At 35.5% G+C, this 22,884-nt stretch overlaps 1 protein-coding gene across 2 annotated transcripts in view; it reads right to left on the minus strand.

Annotated features, from left to right (window-relative positions):
• ELP4 (elongator acetyltransferase complex subunit 4) overlaps positions 1–22,884 on the minus strand; it is a 247,936-nt gene that overhangs the window by 203,165 nt on the left and 21,887 nt on the right. For both annotated transcript variants that reach the window (XM_030864809.2, XM_060303384.1), the window contains exon 3: positions 7,134–7,255. In XM_030864809.2, coding sequence (XP_030720669.1) covers positions 7,134–7,255 — 122 coding nt within the window. The remainder of the gene's footprint in view (positions 1–7,133; positions 7,256–22,884) is intronic.

Below are 22,884 nucleotides of genomic sequence, written 5' to 3' on the forward strand. Positions count from 1 at the left end.
TTAAAATGTAATTTTGCTATATTAGAAAACATTCCATAGAAAGTTTTCATAGAGAATACCCATCACTATATTTGAGATGATCAAGAAAATTCTTTTAGATAAAAAAGTTAACTGAAAAATACTTACCATAGTGTTTTTAAAAGCTTTAACAACATCATGTATATTGTTCTATAGGATTTTCTAAGGGGTGTAACTTCTCAGCGTTACATCTTTAATGCTGACTTCCTGAAGCTCTGACTACAGTAGGCATGAATGTTTCCAAAGGATGATGGATAAATTGCTGGGTGGTTATATAATATATTTTAGGCAGCTGATGGGCTTTTTATCCTTTACTTGTCTTTTAGTTATACACAGTTTTAAGATAATTATGGTCTATAAGATTGTCTTTTCCCTTTTCTTGTACCAGCAATATTTGCCTTGGTTATAGGCTCCAGAAATCTCCAATCATATACATCATAAAATTAAAACTAAGCAATTATAGCATTTTCTCCCTACATTGTATCTCTAAACACTGTTAATGCCTTGGGTTTTGGTCACTCATTTTTGGGCTGTTTGATACAAATAAGTCTTCAGTATAACTCTGAGCTGGGCACACTGAAATCCCAACTGAACATTATGTAGAAAGTACATAATATATATACCTACTCTTATAGGTGCAGAAATTCTACTTCTCTATATTAGTATTCAATATCTCACTTTAAACTACAAAAATATTTTGTTCATTTTTCTCAGAGATGTTAAAAACTTTGTCTATATACTGGTATTATGAAGAATATACATAACTGAAATTTTTATCAGCCATAATTTTCTCATCCAGTCTGTTTTAAATGTGTGAAAACTAAACATTAAACATATTGTGTATATTAAAAACAATACTTTTTGTACTTCCTTATAGAAAAATGAGAATGGCGTATTATTCTTTTAAGTCAAATATTGTTATACTGTTACATATTAAACATGTAAGGAATATAAGATGATAAGATTAAGAATTTAAGAAACATTGCTTTCTTAACTGGCTGAATCCTTCTACATTCTCATTAGCCAGTAGCTTTGCATGGGATTCAAACAATTCTCCACAGTCACTTTGATCAACCTCAGGAAATTTTGCATCTTTAGCAAATTTTGAAATTGTTTTGCATTATACTCAAGAATATTCAACATATGGCTAACAGGAACAGACCAACTCACAAATCTAATGATGAAAAAATACACTAGTGTTACATGTGAGGGATGTGGGCAGAGGGGCAAAATTTTTAGGAGGGCAGCCCAAAATTTATAGGAGGGCTATTTGTATGTTTTGGCAAATTTGGTTTTCCAATGCAACCTTGTAACTTCTGGGACTTAGATCCTGAGAATGTGCAAAACAAAGAGCCTCGTATATAATCCTGGGACATTAACTACAATATGTAAAGAGCTCGTACAGAGCAATGAGAAAAAAAATGGACAGAGACAAAAACCTACTATGAAAAACAAGGAAGAAATGCAGAAGGCTAACAACCGTAGGGGAAAATATTCTGCTTTGCTGTAAACAAAGAAACGTGCAACAAAGCAGTATTTCCCCATCAAATGAACGTTCTTAAAATTATTTTTTAAAAAAAGAAAAAGAAACATTACTGATGAGTGAAGATTCTATTAACCCAAAAACTAGATATATCTTCAGAGTAGAGGTGCATGAAATACAAGAACATAATCAAAATTAAAATAGCTTAAAAATGAATCACTAAATAAGTTTTATAATGTAGGGAAATGTTGTGTGTACATGTTATTTAGCATATACAACCTATAACAATTTCATTACTCATCTATACAAGTGATTTTAGTTAAAAGCAAATAATGGCATTAAAATCAAAGAAGATAAATTTTTCCTGAGGATCACACACTCAAATTTATAATTAATTTAATATTTAACTTCATTGAGTACCTTATTGATAAATATTCAATTGTCATATAAAGCAAACTTGCTATTCAAATAAAAACAACTTGTTCTAGGTTACTCATTATAAATAGAAGAATGAGATAACTTTAAAAATGCAGCATCGGGCTTCCCTGGTGGCACAGTGGTTGAGAGTCTGCCTGCCGATGTAGGAGACACGGGTTCGTGCCCTGGTCCGGGAAGATCCCACATGCCGCCGAGCGGCTGGGCCCGTGAGCCATGGCTGCTGAGCCTGCGTGTCCGGAGCCTGTGCTCCACAACGGGAGAGGCCACAACAGTGAGAGGCCCGTGTACCGCAAAAAAAAAAAAAAAGCAGCATAAAATCTGCAATGTTATATTAAGTAAATCTAATACTTAAGACGATTAGGTTTTTGTGGAGTAATTATAATGTCTTTGATAATACATTCTAAGTGCACAAGATAAAGTAAAATATATTTGATGATACTAGAATACATTCTTCAGTTAAAAACACCTATGCTAGGCTAGAGCAAGAGAAACTTTTAAGACATTAAAAATAAATGGTCATACCATTTTAACATTTATTTCCCTTGAAATGTAAGATGAATTTAAGTTCCAGGAGATTAATTAGCATGTTGTTATAAACTGCATCTCAGTAATAGTGAAAATTCAAATATGGGAAAGCCAAGTAAAATATCTGTCAACACTGAAACCAACAGTACTTCTTACAAAGAAAAAATTCCAGAGATATATCAATCACTGAGAATTTATTTCAAATAATCATCTTTAAAATATTATTTAACATAACAGAAAATTATCACTCATGGTTTTTCTTCTAATAAGACAGTCTGCATTTACATGGAATGTGACATTACAGAGGAATAATTTTCATAAAAGAAATTTTAAGTCCAATATGCTGATTTAATTCTTTTGCCTGAGATAACCTTCATTTAAATATTTTAAAGAGCAGCAGTAACTTAAAAGTTATTCCTACATTTTTGAAATCTAAACAGAATATACTTTTTTTTCATATTGATGTGAATAAATGATAGTTAGCATTATCATGCTAGAATGCTAGAATAGGTTAGTGTATATTGGGGGTGACTAAATACAGGTTCACTGGGCTACATCAATATATGGATTGAATCATATATGGGCATATGGTAGTCTAAACTTAGAAAAGCTTATCTGGATCAGGTAAGATGACTTGTTTCCATCTCTTTTAACTGTCAGAAACTGGGAGTCTTTAAACCTGGGGTAAATGAAGACTTTGAAAGAGGTACATGATCATAAGAGTTTTAAGGAAATCAATTCTTTGATCTTCAACTTTAACAAATACTCTAGTGAAAAATGACCTCCTAGAGAATGTGCCAGTGATAGAAGTGCAAGTTCCCCTTTGCCAATCCCCTTTCAAATCAACCTTTCTCACTTCACAAGTGAAAGGTTTACTTCTCATTGTCCCAGGAGTAAACATCTCTGCAGTACCAAACAAAAAGACAACCTAAAATATCTATTTGGTATAGAAAATGTGAATGTTCTAATGACTGGGGAAATTATCCTTTTTTCTTTGTTTTCAGCAAAATTTTAGGTGGACCTAATAGACTAGACAAATAATTTAAAGTAATTTATGTTGATAGACATCGTGTGATTTCTTTTTGTGTATTACTCAGAAAAAGTGAAAAAATAATTTGAGGGACATTACAATAACACAACTCTCTCTATTTACTTAACTATGAACAGCTCACATCTGCAAAAGTAAAAAATATGAATAGAGTTGATGCTGAATCCCATCCCATTCTAGCAATATTCACACAATTATATGTCCTAATGAAGCAATGTAGTGTGAACATTTTTATGTCTATTGATACACTGTATGCAACAATAATTGTAATGGCGACTAAAATAAAAAGAAATGTGTTTAACACTTAAAGTCTTTTGAGACAAAAAGTTTAAAATAAATTTAAATATGAAGTTATAGAAAAACTATCATAAGGTTATTAATAAAAATGTTGAACACAAAATGTACTACATTCTGACAAAACTCCATGAGGAGTGAGTGGAATAGAAAATATGAATTCAAGGAAAAAATGATTGATGTAAAATTTCCAGTTGTTAAAGAAGAGCTTGCTTATGTAGATACTTCTAAAAATAATGATACTGACATCAAATTGCTATTATTTAGATTGAGTTGGATACACTTACAAGACTGACATAAAAGTCTTCAACTAAAACAGGCAATATTTACAATAACATCTTTGCAACTAAATAATCTCATAATGAAAATTTTTACATAACTTAGTATACAAGACGATACATAATTAAAAAAATATTTTTAGAAGTATGAGTGCAAAAAAGGTGGGAAGATCACTGTACTTTACTATCTGGAAAACTGGCCAAGATATAGGATGTGAGTGATAATTGTTCAATGTAGGTTAATAAATAAATGTGAAATGCCTTCTTTGGTTTTAAATGTAATCTTTGTATTTTCAGTAAAATTGAATTAGTCAGAGTTCTCTAGAGAAATTGTATGAACAGGATGTGTGTCTGTGTGTGTGTGTATATACACACACACACATATACATATATATATGTACACATATACATACCTCTTCCTGTAATAAAATTTACTATAAGGAATTGGCTCATATGATTATGGAGGCTGACAAGTCCCCAGATATGCACAGCAAGCTAGTTGGAAACTCAGGAGAGCTGATGGTGTAGTTTTTGTCCAAATGGAAAACTAATGGTGTAATTCTGATCCAAAGGATAGCAGACTCGTGACTCAGGAAGAGCTGATGTTTCAGTTTGAATCCGAGAGCAAGAAAAAGTTGATGTCCAAGTTCAAAAGCAGTCCAGTAGGAAGAATTCTTTCTTATATGGGGGAGGGTTAGCCATTTTGTTCTATTTAGGCCTTCAACTGACTGGATGAGGCCCACCCACATTAGAGAGGGCAATCTGCTTTACTCAGTCTACCGAATTAAATGTTAATTTCATCCAAAAATACCCTCACAGAAACACTCAGAATAATGTCTGATCAAATTTCTGGGCACCCTGTGGCTTGGTTAAATTGACACATAGAATTAACTATCAGAAGTCCACCCCTTGCTTACTTGGCACCCATACATATCTCCTTAAACCATACTTGGCTCCAGATGAAGACAATAACGAAGTTGTAATTCCACATTCCTAGCTTTGTCACCTAAGATTGTCTTATCCTGGGTTCCTCCTCCCTGCACTATGGCCTGGACACTTTGTATGCAGGAAGTTAGGGAAGTTATAGGATTTACCTTGCTTATTTTGCATAACTCAGGAATCACTGTCCTTTATTGTGTGATGATCAAAGTTTTGAAGACAGTTGTTTCATATATTTTGTCCTGTTTTTTAGTTGTTTCAGGCATGATGACTAGTCTGGTCCTTATTAATCTACTTTGGTCATAAGGACAAATTTAATAAGAGTCTATGTTTTTTGATTCTAGTTTTATATTTTTCTACTACATTATAAAACTGCTCTATGAATAAAGGTTTGCAGAATCTAATTACTTGCATATATGACTAGCTATTTTAAGAAACCCTGATGAAAAGATAATATTTCTTTTATAATTTAAAAATCCTTCACATAATCCAAAGAAGGACATGTAAAGTACACTGAAATTTTTTTAGTACTAACTTGTACAGATCAAGGTACCTAAGAAAGGCATCAGGGATTAATTTTCAAATAAAAAAATGTAGTTCTCTAAGGCAAAATGTGGAAGTATACTATAGGCTTTAACATCAGTTACCTAGGTTGGAGGAGGGAAGAAGGAAAAATAAAACACTTTATTTAAAAAAGCATATATAGGGCTTCCCTGGTGGCGCAGTGGTTGAGAGTCCGCCTGCCGATGCAGGGGACACGGGTTCGTGGCCTGGTCCGGGAAGATCCCACATGCCGCAGAGCGGCTAGGCCCGTGAGCCATGGCCACTGAGCCTGCGCGTCTGGAGCCTGTGCTCCACAACGGAAGAGGCCACAATAGTGAGGCCCACGTACTGCAAAAAAAAAAAGCATATATAGGTCTTCCTGCCTATGGCTTGGCGAACATTTCCTATATGGCTATAAAGATGTCTAATAAAAAATCTTAGGCTCGGTATGTTGTGGAATGGGCTGTGAAGAACCTATATAGCTTCTTTACAACAATAATTTTGGCCTTTACTCCACTGCTTCTAGCAAGTACAGTACTGTTCAGAAACTGTCCAAAATGATTAAGGCCAGGGAAAAGGAACAAAAGAAAAAACAAAAACATCAAGAAAATATTACAAAAGATTAATAGCAGAAATAAGAATAAAGGAAAACAGGTTCTTCAAACAGAAGGAAATCATTTGGAAAATTATACAAAGGTTTTCTTTTTGGACTTTTTAAAATTTAATAAACAAAGTCTGACCCATCTGAAAGAATCATGTTAGTTTTGACCTCAGTATTATAGTAATTTTTATGTGTGGGTGTAGAAATTTGTTGGTGTCTGTTGATAGTTATTGTAAATTAGTATTTATTATTCTACAAATTTTTTATAAATGACTTAGTCATTTGTCATTTTGCAAACTACACAGTGAAAACACCCTCAGAGAAAATGATTTTAGATTATGAATTCTAATCAAATAATGGCTTAAAAGTGAGTTCCTGTTCTGTACAAAGAAATTAAGAATTCTAAAAGTCAGAATTGTCTTCTCTGAGGTGAAAAATATGCTTTGGCATAAAAAAGATATACTATTTCAAGCACATATTTTAGTATTATTGCTTATTTCTTGGAAGGGGATACTCTCTGGAATTCTCAAAACAAAATAACTTTAATAAATGAGTACTTCTAATTTCTCTATCTTTCTTCTGACTTACACCTTTGGAATACTGGTAATATAATATCTGACAATATTCTGCAGTTGTTTTTCTTTACCTAGATTTTTTAATAGCTTATAAAGTGCTCATATCATTACTTAATAGTAATTTTGTTTATTGTCAGTTTTAAATAGCTTATTAATATTTCCTCACTGTGACATAAATTTTAGTTTAAAAAACTGTCCAAGAACTAATTTTAAAATGCGATTATGTATTCAAATAAATTTGATACTTCTCTTTAAGAGAAAAGAATATGTGTGTGGTCCCATTAATGTATTTAAATATAGTTTGTACATATACAAATCTTATTTACATATATATAAACAATATTTTTTGTGAAATATTCAAAATGCAATATTGAATTAGTATACTCTATACCTGTAAAATGTCAGCAGGGTCTTCTTTTGCAGATGCAACTAACAAAGTATGTCCAGTGACAATTCCTTCTGCCAGGAAATACTTGAAGAGCAAAGGAGAATAAATATTATATTTATCCTCTTCTGTAAGAAAGAAAAAAAATTATAGTCAGAATCCTACCATATACTAGGATATTTATGGTAGGATGTTTTTATATTCTTTTCTCCTTAAAACAAGTCTATGAGGTGGGGCAATAACTATGTCTTCCTAAGGTACAGTTAGATAGGCTAAAATACTTATCTAGATAGTCAATGGGAAGTAGGTACTTTTAATAGAGTCTTTCTGATTCCAAAATCATTCGCCATCTACTACACCACCTCTGATATCCATAAAATTTAGAAGGTTATGTATGATTATATTAAAAAATCAGAGATTTGGTTTTTTCTTTACTAAGATTTTCTCAGGTACTGCACCTCTAAAATGGCTATATTCCCTACCAAGCAGTTGTAAACTCACACCTCATTACTTTCATGTCACAAGAATGAAACACTTAGTGTTAGATTTGTGGTTACCAGAGGTGGAGAGTAGGGGTAGGGGGAATTGGATGAAGGCAGTCAAAAGTTTCAAACTTCTAGTTATAAGATAAATAAGTACTGGGGATGTAATTTACAACATGATAAATAAAATCAACACTGCTGTATGTTATATATGAAAATTGCTAAGAGCATAAATCCTATGAGTTCTCATCACAAGGAAAAAAATTTTTTTCTATTACTTTAATTTTGTATCTACATGAGATCATGAATGTCCACTAAGCTTATTGTGCTAATCATTTCATGACGTATTCAGTCTAATGATTGTGCTGTACACCTTAAACTTATACAGTGCTGTATGGCAATTATATCTCAATAAAACTGAAAGAAAAACTAGCCCATTTAAGGATGAAATTATACCAATCTTACAAGTAATCGTTCAGAAAAAAGGAAAAACTGGAAAGAAATACTTCAGAACTCATTTTATAATGCCATAATTACTCTGATACCAAAACTAGGCCAAGACGTCACAGGAAAAGAAAGCTACAGACTAATATGCCTCATGAACATTTATGAAAATAATTTCTAAAATATCCAACCAAAACTCATTAGTATATAAGAAAGAATAATATGGTATACTATGATTAAGTGGGGTTTATCACAGATATGCCAAGTTGGTTTTTTATTTTAAAAATCACTGTACCGGAGGACGAAGGGAAGATGGTGGAAGAGTAAGACGCAGAGATCACCTTCCTCCCCACAGATACACCAGAAATACATCTACACGTGGAACAACTCCTACAGAACACCTACTGAACGCTGGCAGAAGACCTCAGACCTCCAAAAGGGCAAGAAACTCCCCCACGTACCTGGGTAGAGCAAAAGAAAAAAGAATAAACAGAGACAAAAGGATACAGACGAGACGTGCACCAGTGGGAGGGAGCTGTGAAGGAGGAAAGGTTTCCACACACTAGAAGTCCCTTCGCAGACGGAGACTGTGGGTGATGGAGGCGGAAAGCTTCGAAGTCTCGGAGGAGAGCTCAGCAACAGGGGTGTGGAGGGAAAAGTGGAGAGATTCCCACACAGAGGATCGGTGCCGACTGGCACTCACCAGCCCGAGAGGCTTGTCTGCTCACTCGCCGGGGCGGGCGGAGCTGCGAGCTGAGGCTTGGGCTTCTGTCAGAGCGCAGGGAGAGGACTGGGCTTGGCGGCGTGAACATAGCCTGCAGTGGGTTAGTGCACCACAGCTAGCCGGGAGGGAGTCTGGGGAAAAGTCTGGACCTGCCGAAGAGGCAAGAGACTTTTTCTTCCCTCTTTGTTTCCTGGTGCGCGCGGAGAGGGGATTAAGAGCGCTGCTTAAAGGAGCTCCAGAGACGGGTGCGAGCCACGGCTAAAAGCGCGGACCCCTGAGATGGGCATGAGACGCTAAGGCTGCTGCCGCCGCCACCAAGAAGCCTGTGTGTGAGCACAGGTCACTCACTATCCACACCCCCCTTCCGGGGAGCCTGTGCAGCCCGCCACTGCCAGGGTCCCGGGATCCAGGGACAACTTCCCCGGGAAAACGCACATGCTCGCCCCACACTCCGTGCCCCTCTCTCCCCCCACCCCTGGCCTGAGTGAGCCAGAGTCCCAGAAGCAGCTGCTCCTTTAACCCCGTCCTGTCTGAGCGAAGAACAGACGCCCTCCGGCGACCTACACGCAGAGGCAGGGCCAAATCCATATCTGAGCCCCTGGGAGCTGTGAGAACAAAGAAGAGAAAGGGAAATCTCTCCCAGCAGCCTCAGAAGCAGCAGATTAAAGATCCACAATCAACTTGATGTATCCTGCATCTGTGGAATACATGAATAAAAAACGAATCATCCCAAATTGAGAAGGTGGACTTTGAGAGCAAGATTTATGATTTTTTTTCCCCTTTTCCTCTTTTTGTGAGTGTGTATGTGTATGCTTTTGTGTGAGATTTTGTCTGTATAGCTTTGCTTCCACCATTTGTCCTAGGGTTCTATCCATTTTGTGTTTTTAATTTTTTTTCTTAATAATTATTTTTTATTTTAATAACTTTATTATATTTTATCTTACTTTATTTTATTTAACTTTATCTTCTTTCTTTTTTTCCTTCCTTCTCTCCTTCCTTCCTCCATCCCTCCTTTTCTTTCTTTCTTTCTTTCTTTCTTCCTTCCTACTTCTACTAATTCTTTCTTTCTACTTTTTCTCCCTTTTATTCTGAGCCACGTGGATGAAAGGCTCTTGGTGCTGCAGCCAGAGGAGTCAGTCCTGTGCCTCTGAGGTCGGAGAGCCAACTTCAGGACACTGGTCCACAAGAAACCTCCCAGATCCACATAATATCAAACGGTGAAAATCTCCCAGAGATCTCCATCTCAACACCAGCACCCAGCTTCACTCAATGACCAGCAAGCTACAGTGCTCAACACCCTATGCCAAACAACAAGCAAGACAGAAACACAACCCCACCCATTAGCAGAGAGGCTGCCTAAAATCATAATAAGTCCACAGACACCCCAAAACACACCACGAGACGTGGACCTGCCCACCAGAAAGACAAGATCCAGCCTCATCCACCAGAACACAGGCACTAGTCCCCTCCACCAGGAAGCCTACACAACCCACTGAACCAACTTTAGCCACTGGGGACAGACAACAAAAACAACGGGAACTACGAACCTGCGGCCTGCAAAAAGGAGACCCCAAACACAGTAAGATAAGCAAAATGAGAAGACAGAAAAACAGAGCAGATGAAGGAGCAAGATAGATCTAACAAATGAAGCAGAAATAGGCACTCTACCTGAAAAGGAATTCAGAATAATGATAGTAAAGATAATCCAAAATCTTGAAAATAGAATAGACAAAATGCAAGAAACAGTTAACAAGGACCTAGAAGAAATAAAGATGAAACAAGCAACGATGAACAACACAATAAATGAAATTAAAAATACTCCAGATGGGATCAATAGCAGAATAACTGAGGCAGAAGAACGGATAAGTGACCTGGAAGATAAAATAGTGGAAATAACTACTGCAGAGCAGAATAAAGAAAAAAGAATGAAAAGAACTGAGGACAGTCTCAGAGACCTCTGGGACAATATTAAACACACCAACATTTGAATTATAGGGGTTTCAGAAGAAGAAGAGAAAAAGAAAGGGACTGAGAAAATATTTGAAGAGATTATAGTTGAAAACTTCCCTAATATGGGAAAGTAAATAGTTAATCAAGTCCAGGAAGCACAGAGAGTCCCATACAGGATAAATTCAAGGAGAAACACGCCAAGACATATATTAATCAAACAGTCAAAAATTAAATACAAAGAAAACATATTAAAAGCAGCAAGGGAAAACAACAAATAACACACAAGGGAATCCCCATAAGGTTAACAGCTGATCTTTCAGCAGAAACTCTGCAAGCCAGAAGGGACTGGCAGGACATATTTAAAGTGATGAAGTAGAAAAACCTGTAACCAAGATTACTCTACCCAGCAAGGATCTCATTCAGATTTGATGGAGAAATTAAAACCTTTACAGACAAGCAGAAGCTGAGAGAGTTCAGTACCACCAAACCAGCTTTATAACAAATGCTAAAGGAACTTCTCCAGGCAAGAAACACAGGAGAAGGAAAAGATCTACAATAACGAACCCAAAACAATTAAGAAAATGGGAATAGGAACATACATATCGATAATTACCTTAAATGTAAACGGACTAAATGCTCCCACCAAAAGACACAGATTGGCTGAATGGATACAAAAACAAGACCCATATATATGCTGTGTACAAGAGACCCACTTCAGACCTAGAGACACATACAGACTGAAAGTAAGGGGATGGAAATAGACATTCCATGCAAATGGAAACCAATAGAAAGCTGGAGTAGCAATTCTCATATCAGACAAAATAGACTTTAAAATACAGACTATAAGAAGAGACAAAGAAGGACACTACATAATGATCAAGGGATCGATCCAAGAAGAAGATATAAAAATTTTAAATATTTATGCACCCAACATAGGAGCACCTCAATACATAAGGCAAATGCTAACAGCCATAAAAGGGGAAATCGACAGTAACACATTCATAGTAGGGGACTTTAACACCCCACTTTCACCAATGGACAGATCATACAAAATGAAAATAAATAAGGAAACACAAGCTTTAAATGATACATTAAACAAGATGGACTTAATTGATATTTATAGGACATTCCATCCAAAAACAACAGAATACACATTTTTCTCAAGTGCTTATGAAACATTCTCCAGAATAGATCATATCTTGGGTCACAAATCAAGCCTTGGTAAATTTAAGAAAACTGAAATTGTATGAAGTATCTTTTCCGACCATAACGCTATGAGACTAGATATCAATTACAGGAAAAGATCTGTAAAAAATACAAACACATGGAGCCTAAATAATACACTGCTTAATAACGAGGTGATCACTGAAGAGATCAAAGAGGAAATCAAAAAATACCTAGAAACAAATGACAATGGAGACACGAGGACCCAAAACCTATGGGATGCAACAAAAGCAGCTCTAAGAGGGAAGTTTATAGCAATACAATCCTACCTTAAGAAACAGGAAACGTCTCGAATAAACAAACTAACCTTGCACCTAAAGCAATTAGAGAAAGAAGAACAAAAAAAAAACCCAAAGTTAGCAGAAGGAAAGAAATCATAAAGATCAGAGCAGAAATAAATGAAAAAGAAATGAAGGAAACGATAGCAAAGATCAATAAAACTAAAAGCTGGTTCTTTGAGAAGATAAAGAAAATTCATAAACCATTAGCGAGAGTCATCAAGAAAAAAAGGGAGAAGACTGAAATCAATAGAATTAGAAATGAAAAAGGAGAAGTAACAACTGACACTGCAGAAATACAAAGGATCATGAGAGGTTACTGCAAGCAACTATATGCCAATAACCTGGACAACCTGGAAGAAATGGACAAATTCTTAGAAAAGCACAACCTGCCAAGACTGAACCAGGAAGAAATAGAAAATATGAACAGACAAAATCACAAGTAATGAAATTGAAACTGTGATTAAAAATCTTCCAACAAACAAAAGCCCAGGACCAGATTGCTTCACAGGCGAATTCTATCAAACATTTAGAGAAGAGTTAACACCTATCCTTCTCAAACTCTTCCAAAATATAGCAGAGGGAGGAACACTCCCAAACTCATTCTACGAGGCCACCATCACCTTGATACCAAAACCAGGCAAGGATGTCACAAAGAAAACTACAGGCCAATATCACTGATGAACGTAGATGCAAAAATCCTCAACAAACTACAAGCAAACAGAATCCAAGAGCACATTAAAAGGATCATACACCATGATCAAGTGCGGTTTATTCAGGAATCCAAGGATTCTTCAATATATGCAAATCAATCAATGTGATACATCATATTAACAAATTGAAGGGGAAAAACCATATGATCATCTCAATAGATGCAGAGAAAGCTTTTGACAAAATTCAACACCCATTTATGATAAAAACCCTGCAGAAAGTAGGCACAGAGGGAAGTTTCCTCAACATAATAAAGGCCATATATGACAAACTCACAACCAACATCGTCCTCAATGGTGAAAAACTGAAAGCATTTCCACTAAGATCAGGAAAAAGACAAGGTTGCCCACTCTCACCACTCTTATTCAACATAGTTTTGGAAGTTTTAGCCACAGCAATCAGAGAAGAAAAGGAAATAAAAGGAATCCAAATCGGAAAAGAAGAAGTAAAACTGTCACTGTTTGCAGATGACATGATAGTATACATAGAGAATCCTAAAGATGCTACCAGAAAACTACTAGAGCTAATGAATGAATTTGGTAAAGTAGCAGGATACAAAATTAATGCACAGAAATCTCTGGCATTCCTATCCACTAATGATTAAAAATCTGAAAGTGAAATCAAGAAAACACTCCCATTTACCATTGCAACAAAAAGAATAAAATATCTAGGAATAAACCTACCCAAGGAGACAAAAGACCTGTGTGCAGAAAATTATAAGACACTGATGAAAGAAATTAAGGATGATACAAATAGATGGAGAGATATACCATGTTCTTGGATTGGAAGAATCAACATTGTGAAAATGTGACTCTACTACCCAAAGCAATCTACAGATTCAATGCAATCCCTATCAAACTACCACTGGCATTTTTCACAGAACTAGAACAAAAAATTTCACAATTTGTATGGAAACACAAAAGACCCCGAATAGCCAAAGCAATCTTGAGAACGAAAAACGGAGCTGGAGGAATCAGGCTCCCTGACTTCAGACTATACTACAAAGCTACAGTAATCAAGACAGTATGGCACTGGCACAAAAACAGAAATATAGATAAATGGAACACTACAGAAAGCCCAGAGATAAACCCACACACATATAGTCACGTTATCTTTGATAAAGGAGGCAGGAGTGTACAGTGGGGAAAGGACAGCCTCTTCAATAAGTGCTGCTGGGAAAACTGGACAGGTACATGTAAAAGTATGAGATTAGAACACTCCCTAACACCATACACAAAAATAAGTTCAAAGTGGATAAAAGACCTAAATGTAAGGCCAGAAACTATCAAACTCTTAGAAGAAAACATAGGCAGAACACTCTATGACATAAATCACAGCAAGATCCTTTTTGACCCACCTCCTAGAGAAATGGAAATAAAAACAAAAATAAACAAATGGGACCTAATGCAACTTAAAAGCTTTTGCACAGCAAAGGAAATCATAAACAAGACAAAAAGACAACCCTCAGAATGGGAGAAAATATTTGCAAATGAAGCAACTGACAAAGGATTAATCTCCAAAATTTATAAGCAGCTCATGCAGCTCAATAACAAAAAAACAAACAACGCAATCCAAAAATGGGCAGAAGACCTAAATAGACATTTCTCCAAAAAAGATATACAGACCGCCAACAAACACATGAAAGAATGTTCAACATCATTAATCATTAGAGAAATGCAAATCAAAACTACAATGAGATATCATCTCACACCAGTCAGAATGGCCATCATCAAAAAATCTACAAACAATAAATGCTGGAGAGGGTATGGAGAAAAGGGAACACTCTTGCACTGCTGGTGGGAATATGATTTGGTACAGCCACTATGGAGAACAGTATGGAGGTTCCTTAAAAAACTACAAATAGAACTACCATATGACCCAGCAATCCCACTACTGGGCATATACCCTGAGAAAACCATAATTCAAAAAGAGACATGTACCAAAACGTTCATTGCAGCACTATTTACAATAGCCAGGAGACGGAAGCAACCTAAGTGTCCATCATGGGATGAATGGATAAAGAAGATGTGGCACATATATACAATGGAATATTACTCAGCCATAAAAAGAAACGAAATTGAGCTATTTGTAATGAGGTGGATAGACCTAGAGTCTGTCATACTGAGTGAAGTAAGTCAGAAAGAGAAAGACAAATACCGTATGCTAACACATACATATGGAATTTAAGAACAAAAAATGTCATGAAGAACCTAGGGGCAAGACAGGAATAAAGACACAGACCTACTAGAGAATGAACTTGAAGATATGGGGAGGGGGAAGGGTAAGCTGCAACAAAGCGAGAGAGAGGCATGGACATATATACGCTACCAAACGTAAGGTAGATAGCTAGTGGGAAGCAGCCGCATAGCAGAGGGAGATCAGCTCGGTGCTTTGTGACCACCTGGAGGGGTGGGATAGGGAGGTTGGGAGGGAGGGAGACGCAAGAGGGAAGAGATATGGGAACATATGTATATGTATAACTGATTCACTTTGTTATAAAGCAGAAACTAACACACCATTGTAAAGCAATTAGACTCTAATAAAGATGTAAAAAAAAAAACCCACCAAAATAATAAATAAATAAATAAATAAAAATCACTGTACCATAATGACATATTAAAAAAGTAAAACCATATGATCATTTCAATAGACACAAAAATATTTGACAAAATTCAACAATAATTCATAATAGAAACTCTTGGCAAATTAGGAATAAAATGAAACCTCTGCAACCTGATAAATGGTATCTATAATAAACTTACAGGTAACAGAATGGTAAGATGGAATGCTTTCTTCCTGATATTAGGAACAAAGAAAGTGTATCCACTCTCACTACTTGTAATCAATATTGCTCAGAAGGTCTGAAGCATATAATAAACCATGAGAAAGAAATGAAAGGCATACAGATTGGAAAAGATGATGTAAAACAGTCTTTATTTGCAAACATTATCACATATGTAGGAAATCTTAAGCAATCTACCAAAAAGCTAGTAGGACTAACAAGCCAAGTCTATCAGGGTTGTAGCATGTAAAGTCAATATATAAAAATCACTGTTCCTCTACAAACTAGTAACAAACATTAGAAACTAAAATTTTATAAATTCCATTTTAATTGATTCCAAAACCATGAAATATTTTGAATAAATTTAACAAAATATGTGCATGAACTAGCTCCGAATTGAAAAGTATAAAACATTCTGAGAGTAAGTATAAAAAAACCTAAATAAATGGAGTGATATATCATGGTCATGGGATGGAAGACTCAAATCTTTCCAAATTAATCTATACATTTAATGTAATGTCAATGTAAGCCCCAGTAAGCTTTTTGGAGAAACTGACAAGCTAATTCTAAATTTACATAGAAATTCAAAGGTCCTAGGTAACCAAATGAATTTGAAAAAGATCACAGTTGGAAGACATACCATCTGATTTTAAGACTTATTATAAAGCTGTAACAATCCATGCAATATAGATTTGACCAAAGGCTATAAATATAAATGAATGCAAAAGATTAGACAGACCAGAAATAAACCCACATAACTGATTCTTGACAAAGGTGGAGAAATAATTCTTTTTCAACAAATGGTCTTGGAATAACTGGATACTCATACGCAAAAACCAACAAAAACCTCAATCTTACCTCATACTACACTCAATCAAAAAAGAAAAAAAATTTGCAGGTGGGGGGAAGAGGGATAAATTAGGAGTTTGGGATTAACAGATACATACTACTATATATAAAATAGATAAACAACAAGGACCTACTGTATAGCACAGGAAACTATATTCAATAGCTTGTAATAACCTATAATGGAAAAGAATCTAAAAAAGTATGTATACATATATATGGATCACTTTGCTGTACAACTGAAACTAACACGACATTGAAAATCAGCTATACTTCAATTGGGGAAAAAAAGCAAAAAGAAACAAGCAAACAAGAAAAGTTCAATCTTATCTCATACTACAACTCAAATATTATGCTGAAGTGAATCACAAAACTAAAAATAGAAGGTAAAACAATAAAACTACTAGGAAAAAACAGGGAAAATTTTTGCAATCTTGGAGTAGACAAATATTTCTTAAATAAGACAGGAAAGCATGTGCCACAATAGAAAAAAATGGATAACTTGAAGTGCATAAATATTTTAAATATTTTCTTTTGAAAAGACACCAATAAGAAGATGAAAAGGCAAGCTACAGAGAGAAAATACTTGCAATACACATATCTTGGACAGTTTTTTTTTTGTAACAGACAAAAACCTGGAAGTAACTTAAATGTCCATCAACCAGTGAATGGAAAAACAAATGGTACATTCACAAATGAAATAATACTCAATAACAAAATAACCGGACTACTGATATATAGGCAACAACATAGATGAATCTCAAAATCACTAAACTAAGTGAAAAAAGCCAGACACAAAAAGTGTGTATGGTAAGATTGCCTTCACGTGGTATTCTAAAGAAAGCAGAACTAAACTCTAGTGATAGAAAGATGTTAGGTGCTTGGGGGCCAGGAAACATTTTGGGCATGAGGATGTTTGGGGGTATGATGGAAATGTTTTATATCTTGATTGTTGTGGTGATTACATGAGTATATACATTTGTAAAAACTCACTAAAATATATACTTAAAATGGGTCTATTTTATTGTATGTAAATTATAATTCAGTAAAGGTGGTTTATGAAAACAATTTCCTATGGTGTAACTAAAATACCATGTGGTAGCTTGTATGTAAACCTTTTCAGCACAGAATATTAGAGCAAATCCATGATCAAAAGTATAGTAAATTTACATGAAGATTAATTTTATATATTAAAGAACATAGCCAGTTCTTTAATACTACCTACCACAAAGTTAAAATCTGTAAGTCTAAAAGACACAAAATGGGCTTGATTAGGATTTACGAGCATTTTATGAAAGTTTTTGTGCACAAAGGAAAAGAAAAATGCTTTCAACACCTCTGCATGGTTTACAGTCAACAGGTGGAAAAGCCAGCAGAGACAAGTGGATGAGATGACCAGCACTGCCTATGGATCATTACAGCTATGACAATGGAAAAAATACTCATTTTATATAAATAAGAATTTGTCTCTGTTAAACCTTAGAAAGTCATGTTTAAAAAAAGAATTGGGGCTTCCCTGGTGGCGCAGTGGTTGAGAGTCCCCCTGCCGATGCAGGGGACACGGGGTCGTGCCCCGGTCCGGGAAGATCCCACACGCTGCGGAGCGGCTGGGCCCGTGAGCCATGGCCGCTGAGCCTGCGCGTCCGGTGCCCGTGCTCCGCAACGGGAGAGGCCACAACAAGTGAGAGGCCCGTGTACCGCAAAAAAAAAAAAAAAAAAAAAGAATTGATTTTATCTTAAATAATTACTATTAGATCAGTTTACAAAAGCAACCATATAAACCAAGGTCATTATAAATCAACGATGTAAGAAACAAATCTGATAGTAAAAATTTTAACTTCTGAGGTTGATATTTTTACAACATGGAAAATTTTAATTTTTAGAAATTCACCCGCCATCCATTACACTCATAGAATTATTGCTAAAATTTGTTGTATTTCCTTTTAGCACTTTTTCTGTAGATATTTTCTCTTATGGTTATAATTATTATTATTATTTTCCATGTGAGTACCTCATCCATTTTTTTGTTTTTATATATATATATTTTTTTCAATTAATTTTTATTGGATTATAGTTGCTTTACAATGTTGTGTTAGTTTCTACTGTACAGCAAAGTGAATCAGCTATACATATATCCCCTCTATTTTGGATTTCCTTCCAATTTAGTATTTTATTGAAGTATAGCTGATTTACAATGTTGTATTAATTTCTGCTGTACAGCAAAGTGATTCAGTTATACATATATACATTCTTTTTAAAATTCTTTTCCATTATGGTTTATCACAGGATATTGAATATAGTTCCCTGTGCTATACAGTAGGATGGTTACAATTATTACTGAATTTTGTATCCAACTTTTTTCTCTTGATCTCACGAGTCACAGTCTTGTAACTATGATGTTTAAGAGTGCATAATACTCCAGTAAATTTGTGTACCATAATTTACAATACTTAGTCATTCCCCCACTATGGACTTCTCATGCCACTTTCAGACTTTTGTTACTATTAAATACAGAAGCACGAAAGTGCCTCAACTCCCATGTGTCCAAGACGGAACTCAGAAACTCATTATTTTCTTCCACCAAATGTGGTCCTCCTTCTGTTTTTAGAAAATTAGGATTTATTCTTAATACCTCTTCTCTCTCTCTCTCTCTCTCCGATACACCCTTCTCCCCATGCCTAAAATCCTGTTAAATTTATTTTCAAAGTATTTTTGGAATTGTTCACTTCGCTCCACGACAACGTCTCTCCCCTAGCTTTGCTACCAACAACTCTTTCCTAGATGATCGCAATTTCCTCTTACTTCTTTGCATCCACTCAAATCCTCCTTCAATTTAGCAGTGAGCTTTTCAAAATACAAACCTGATCATGTCACTTCCCTACTTAAAACCTTTCAGTGTTTTCTCATTGCTCCTTGCAGAAAGAACTAAATCCTTTAGCATGGTCTACAGGCTCTGCATGGTTGTGGCCAAAGAGGAGGGTTTAATGTGCAAAAATAAAAATACTTGTTGTAATAATGTACATGATTATTGTTTTCCCTTTAAAATGTACATGATTGTCATTTAACAACTTTTCAGTAAAGAAAAAAGTAAACCCAAACTATTTAACTAGAAAAATAAAAATAATTATTTGTAAAATTGAGGACACGTATTATAATACTCAGTAGGGAATAAAATATACAGATAAGTACTGCATAAGCTATGGATATTCACTTGTAGATAACAAAAAATATTGAGTGATTTCTCATTAATGAAGAGGTAAAGCAACTAAACTAAATGGCAAAGTTCCCCTTTTCTTACCTACTTCTTTTTTTAATAAATTTATTTATTTATTATTTTGGCTGTGTTGGGTCTTCGTTGCTGCACAGGAGCTTCTTAAATGAGTAAGGGTTTTGACTTTTTTTTTTTTTTTTTACATCTTTATTGGAGTATAATTGCTTTACAATGGTCTGTTAGTTTCTGCTTTATAACAAAGTGAATCAGTTATACATATACATATGTTCCCATATCTCTTCCCTCTTTCGTCTCCCTCCTTCCCACCCTCCCTATCCCACCCCTCTAGGTGGTCACAAAGCACCGAGTTGATCTCCCTGTGCTATGCGGCTGCTTCCCACTAGCTAGCTATTTTACATTTGGTAGTGTATATATATCCATGCAACTCTCTCGCTTTGTCACAGCTTACCCTTCCCCCTCCCCATATCCTCAAGTCCATTCTCTAGTAGGTCACAATCCCTACTGATCTTATCTACACTCATATCTTAAATTACTATCTCTAGTAGCCATACTGCATCTTAATTCAGGACCTCTGTATAGATTACTTCACCTCTTTGGCTAGCTAATTCCCTCAAATCCTCCCAGACCCAGATTAGGTAACCCCATCTTCGGAGAAGCTTTCCTCAAGCCTGGGTGAGATGATCAGAGTGCCCTGGAGCATCTTGTTAACTCCTATACTAGCATTTCATACACATTATCAAAATTTCCCAACTAAGCAAAAATTTCCTCATGGCAGAGAACGCATCTTACTGTTATATCGCTAGTACTGGGCACACAGTACACAGTAAATATTTGTAGAATAAATTAAGGGAAAAACAACAAACAAAAATCTATCTTGTCTTGTAAATCAGTCAGATCTACTGTAGTTTGCCTGAAAACACGTCCCATCATAGACACACACACATACACACACACACACACACACACACACACATGCACACGCTATAATACTTATCAACCCTACTTTTTCAATCCTATGGGGCAGCAAAAACTCATGGGAAGATCACCTATTGAGGGATTAGCAAAAAAAGTAAAAAATAATTCAGCTCTTCAAGCTGAAAATCACCAATTCTGTGAAAAAATTTTGAGTTGTACAATAAGCATTTAATTAATCTATTTAATGAATCCTCATAACACTGGGCATGCAAAAATGATAATCATGTGACAGAACTGCCAAAAAGCAAATGTAGTTTTGGCCTGAATTAATAGTCTAATTCCTAGGTTGAGAGAGATGATTGTCCTATTCTATTCTGTGGTACTCGACCAGACTGACAACAATATATTTCATTTGGGGATTTACACAAACTAAAGCGTCTTCTGAATGGAGTGACCAGGATGGTGAAGGGACTTGAAAGCATGAGAAATGAATATTTTCCTTGAAGAAAAAGAGACCCAAGGGATGCAAGATAGCTGGCTTCAAATATTTGATGGGCTGTCATATGGAAATGCAATTACACTTGTTCATTAATGCCCCCAAGGGGTAGAATGAAGCCTAATGGATAGAAACAACAGGAACATCAATTTTTCTTTAATATCAAAGTCCAAATGAGCTGCCCCTATGATTCCACTGAGACTGGTCTCAAAGTCACCAATGACTTTCTAATTGTCTAATTTCTGGGACACTTTTAAATCTTTACCTTTTTTGTCTATTGTAGCTATTGCTATGGACAATTTTCTTTTTGGAACTACCCTCTCCCTCCCCCATTTTTAAGATACTCCTTGTTACCATTTTTACTGTTTCTTTAGCCATTCTTTATATATGTAAGCAGTTTATATAGAACTCTCAACTCTTTGGTATACAAATATGAAACAATTTTATTTGTTTATTTTCTAGTCACTGCTTTCAAATATGCTATGTCAAAACTTCCTTTTCTCATCTCTTAAAGACATCCAGAGTGGATTCCATGATCTTTTCACCAGTTTCAGTTATTAAAATTTGAAATAGTTAAGTTTAAAACTTTATTGTTCAATGCAAAGCTTTCTCTCTCCTTCAGTGAAAACTAAGGCTTGTACCTTGAAGGTCTCAGTGGTGCAGAGGGGTTCTACAAGAAAGGAAAGTTCTAAAATACTTCTTACTCCAAGTCCCCATTCTATTACTACTGGGAGAGCAGGAAAAAAGAAAAGTGGCAGAGATCAACTTACACAATTGTCTGTCTGCTTTAGGTAGAGAGATGGCCCTATCCTCACTCTGATCTGGTCTATTCAAGCCAGCTGCTTGTAGCCTACGAAGTTATAGTGATTTCCATGTAGGTGGTAAGCATGGTTTTGGGGGTGATGCTCTGCTTCATTCTGGCCCCATCTGTCACTGAAAAACCCTTCAAAGAGGCAGAATCTCATGTTTGGCAGGGCTGGCCAGTACAGTCAAGATTACATTAAAAACAGCAAATGAGTGATTTATTGACCATTAACTATATGCTAAACATGGTGCAACATACATCTCATGCATTAGCTCATTTAATCCTTATAATAACCTTACAAATGTTATTAATCTCTGTCTTACAGGTAAGGAAACTACAGAGAATGTAAGCAGCTTGCCTATGGTGATACAGCTAGTAAATAGCAGAGCCATTATTTGAATCTAGGAAGTCTGATTCCAGAAGCTATGGTCTTAACCTCTTCCCTGGGCTTATTTTCCATTATCTATACCTCAAACAAGGATGTGCCTAGGCTTTATATTTTGACCTGTTTTTCTTTTTACTCTAGTTGTACTGAGTCCTTTTTGGAGTCTAAGGCTACTCTAAGAAGCTGATATAAGTTTTATATGCTGGTCTTAAAATATACACAGTCCTACACAAATGTGCATGTAATTTGAGGGAATTAAGAGACCCCCCCTAAAATTCCATCTCTGTATCCACAAGGGTCTATAAACTTGGGCATTCTCACACATGCCTATGACTTCAACTAAAACATACATTGAATAAAACATTAGTTAAATAACATTGAGGAATCCCAAATATTTTTCTCTAGCCTAAATTTAATACCCAAATATCCAACTGTCTACTAGGTAGAACTACTGGGAACAGAAAATTCATTGTGTTTAAAGTG

Source organism: Globicephala melas, chromosome 8 (genome assembly GCF_963455315.2).
Source record: "Globicephala melas chromosome 8, mGloMel1.2, whole genome shotgun sequence".
Lineage (NCBI taxonomy): Eukaryota > Metazoa > Chordata > Mammalia > Artiodactyla > Delphinidae > Globicephala > Globicephala melas.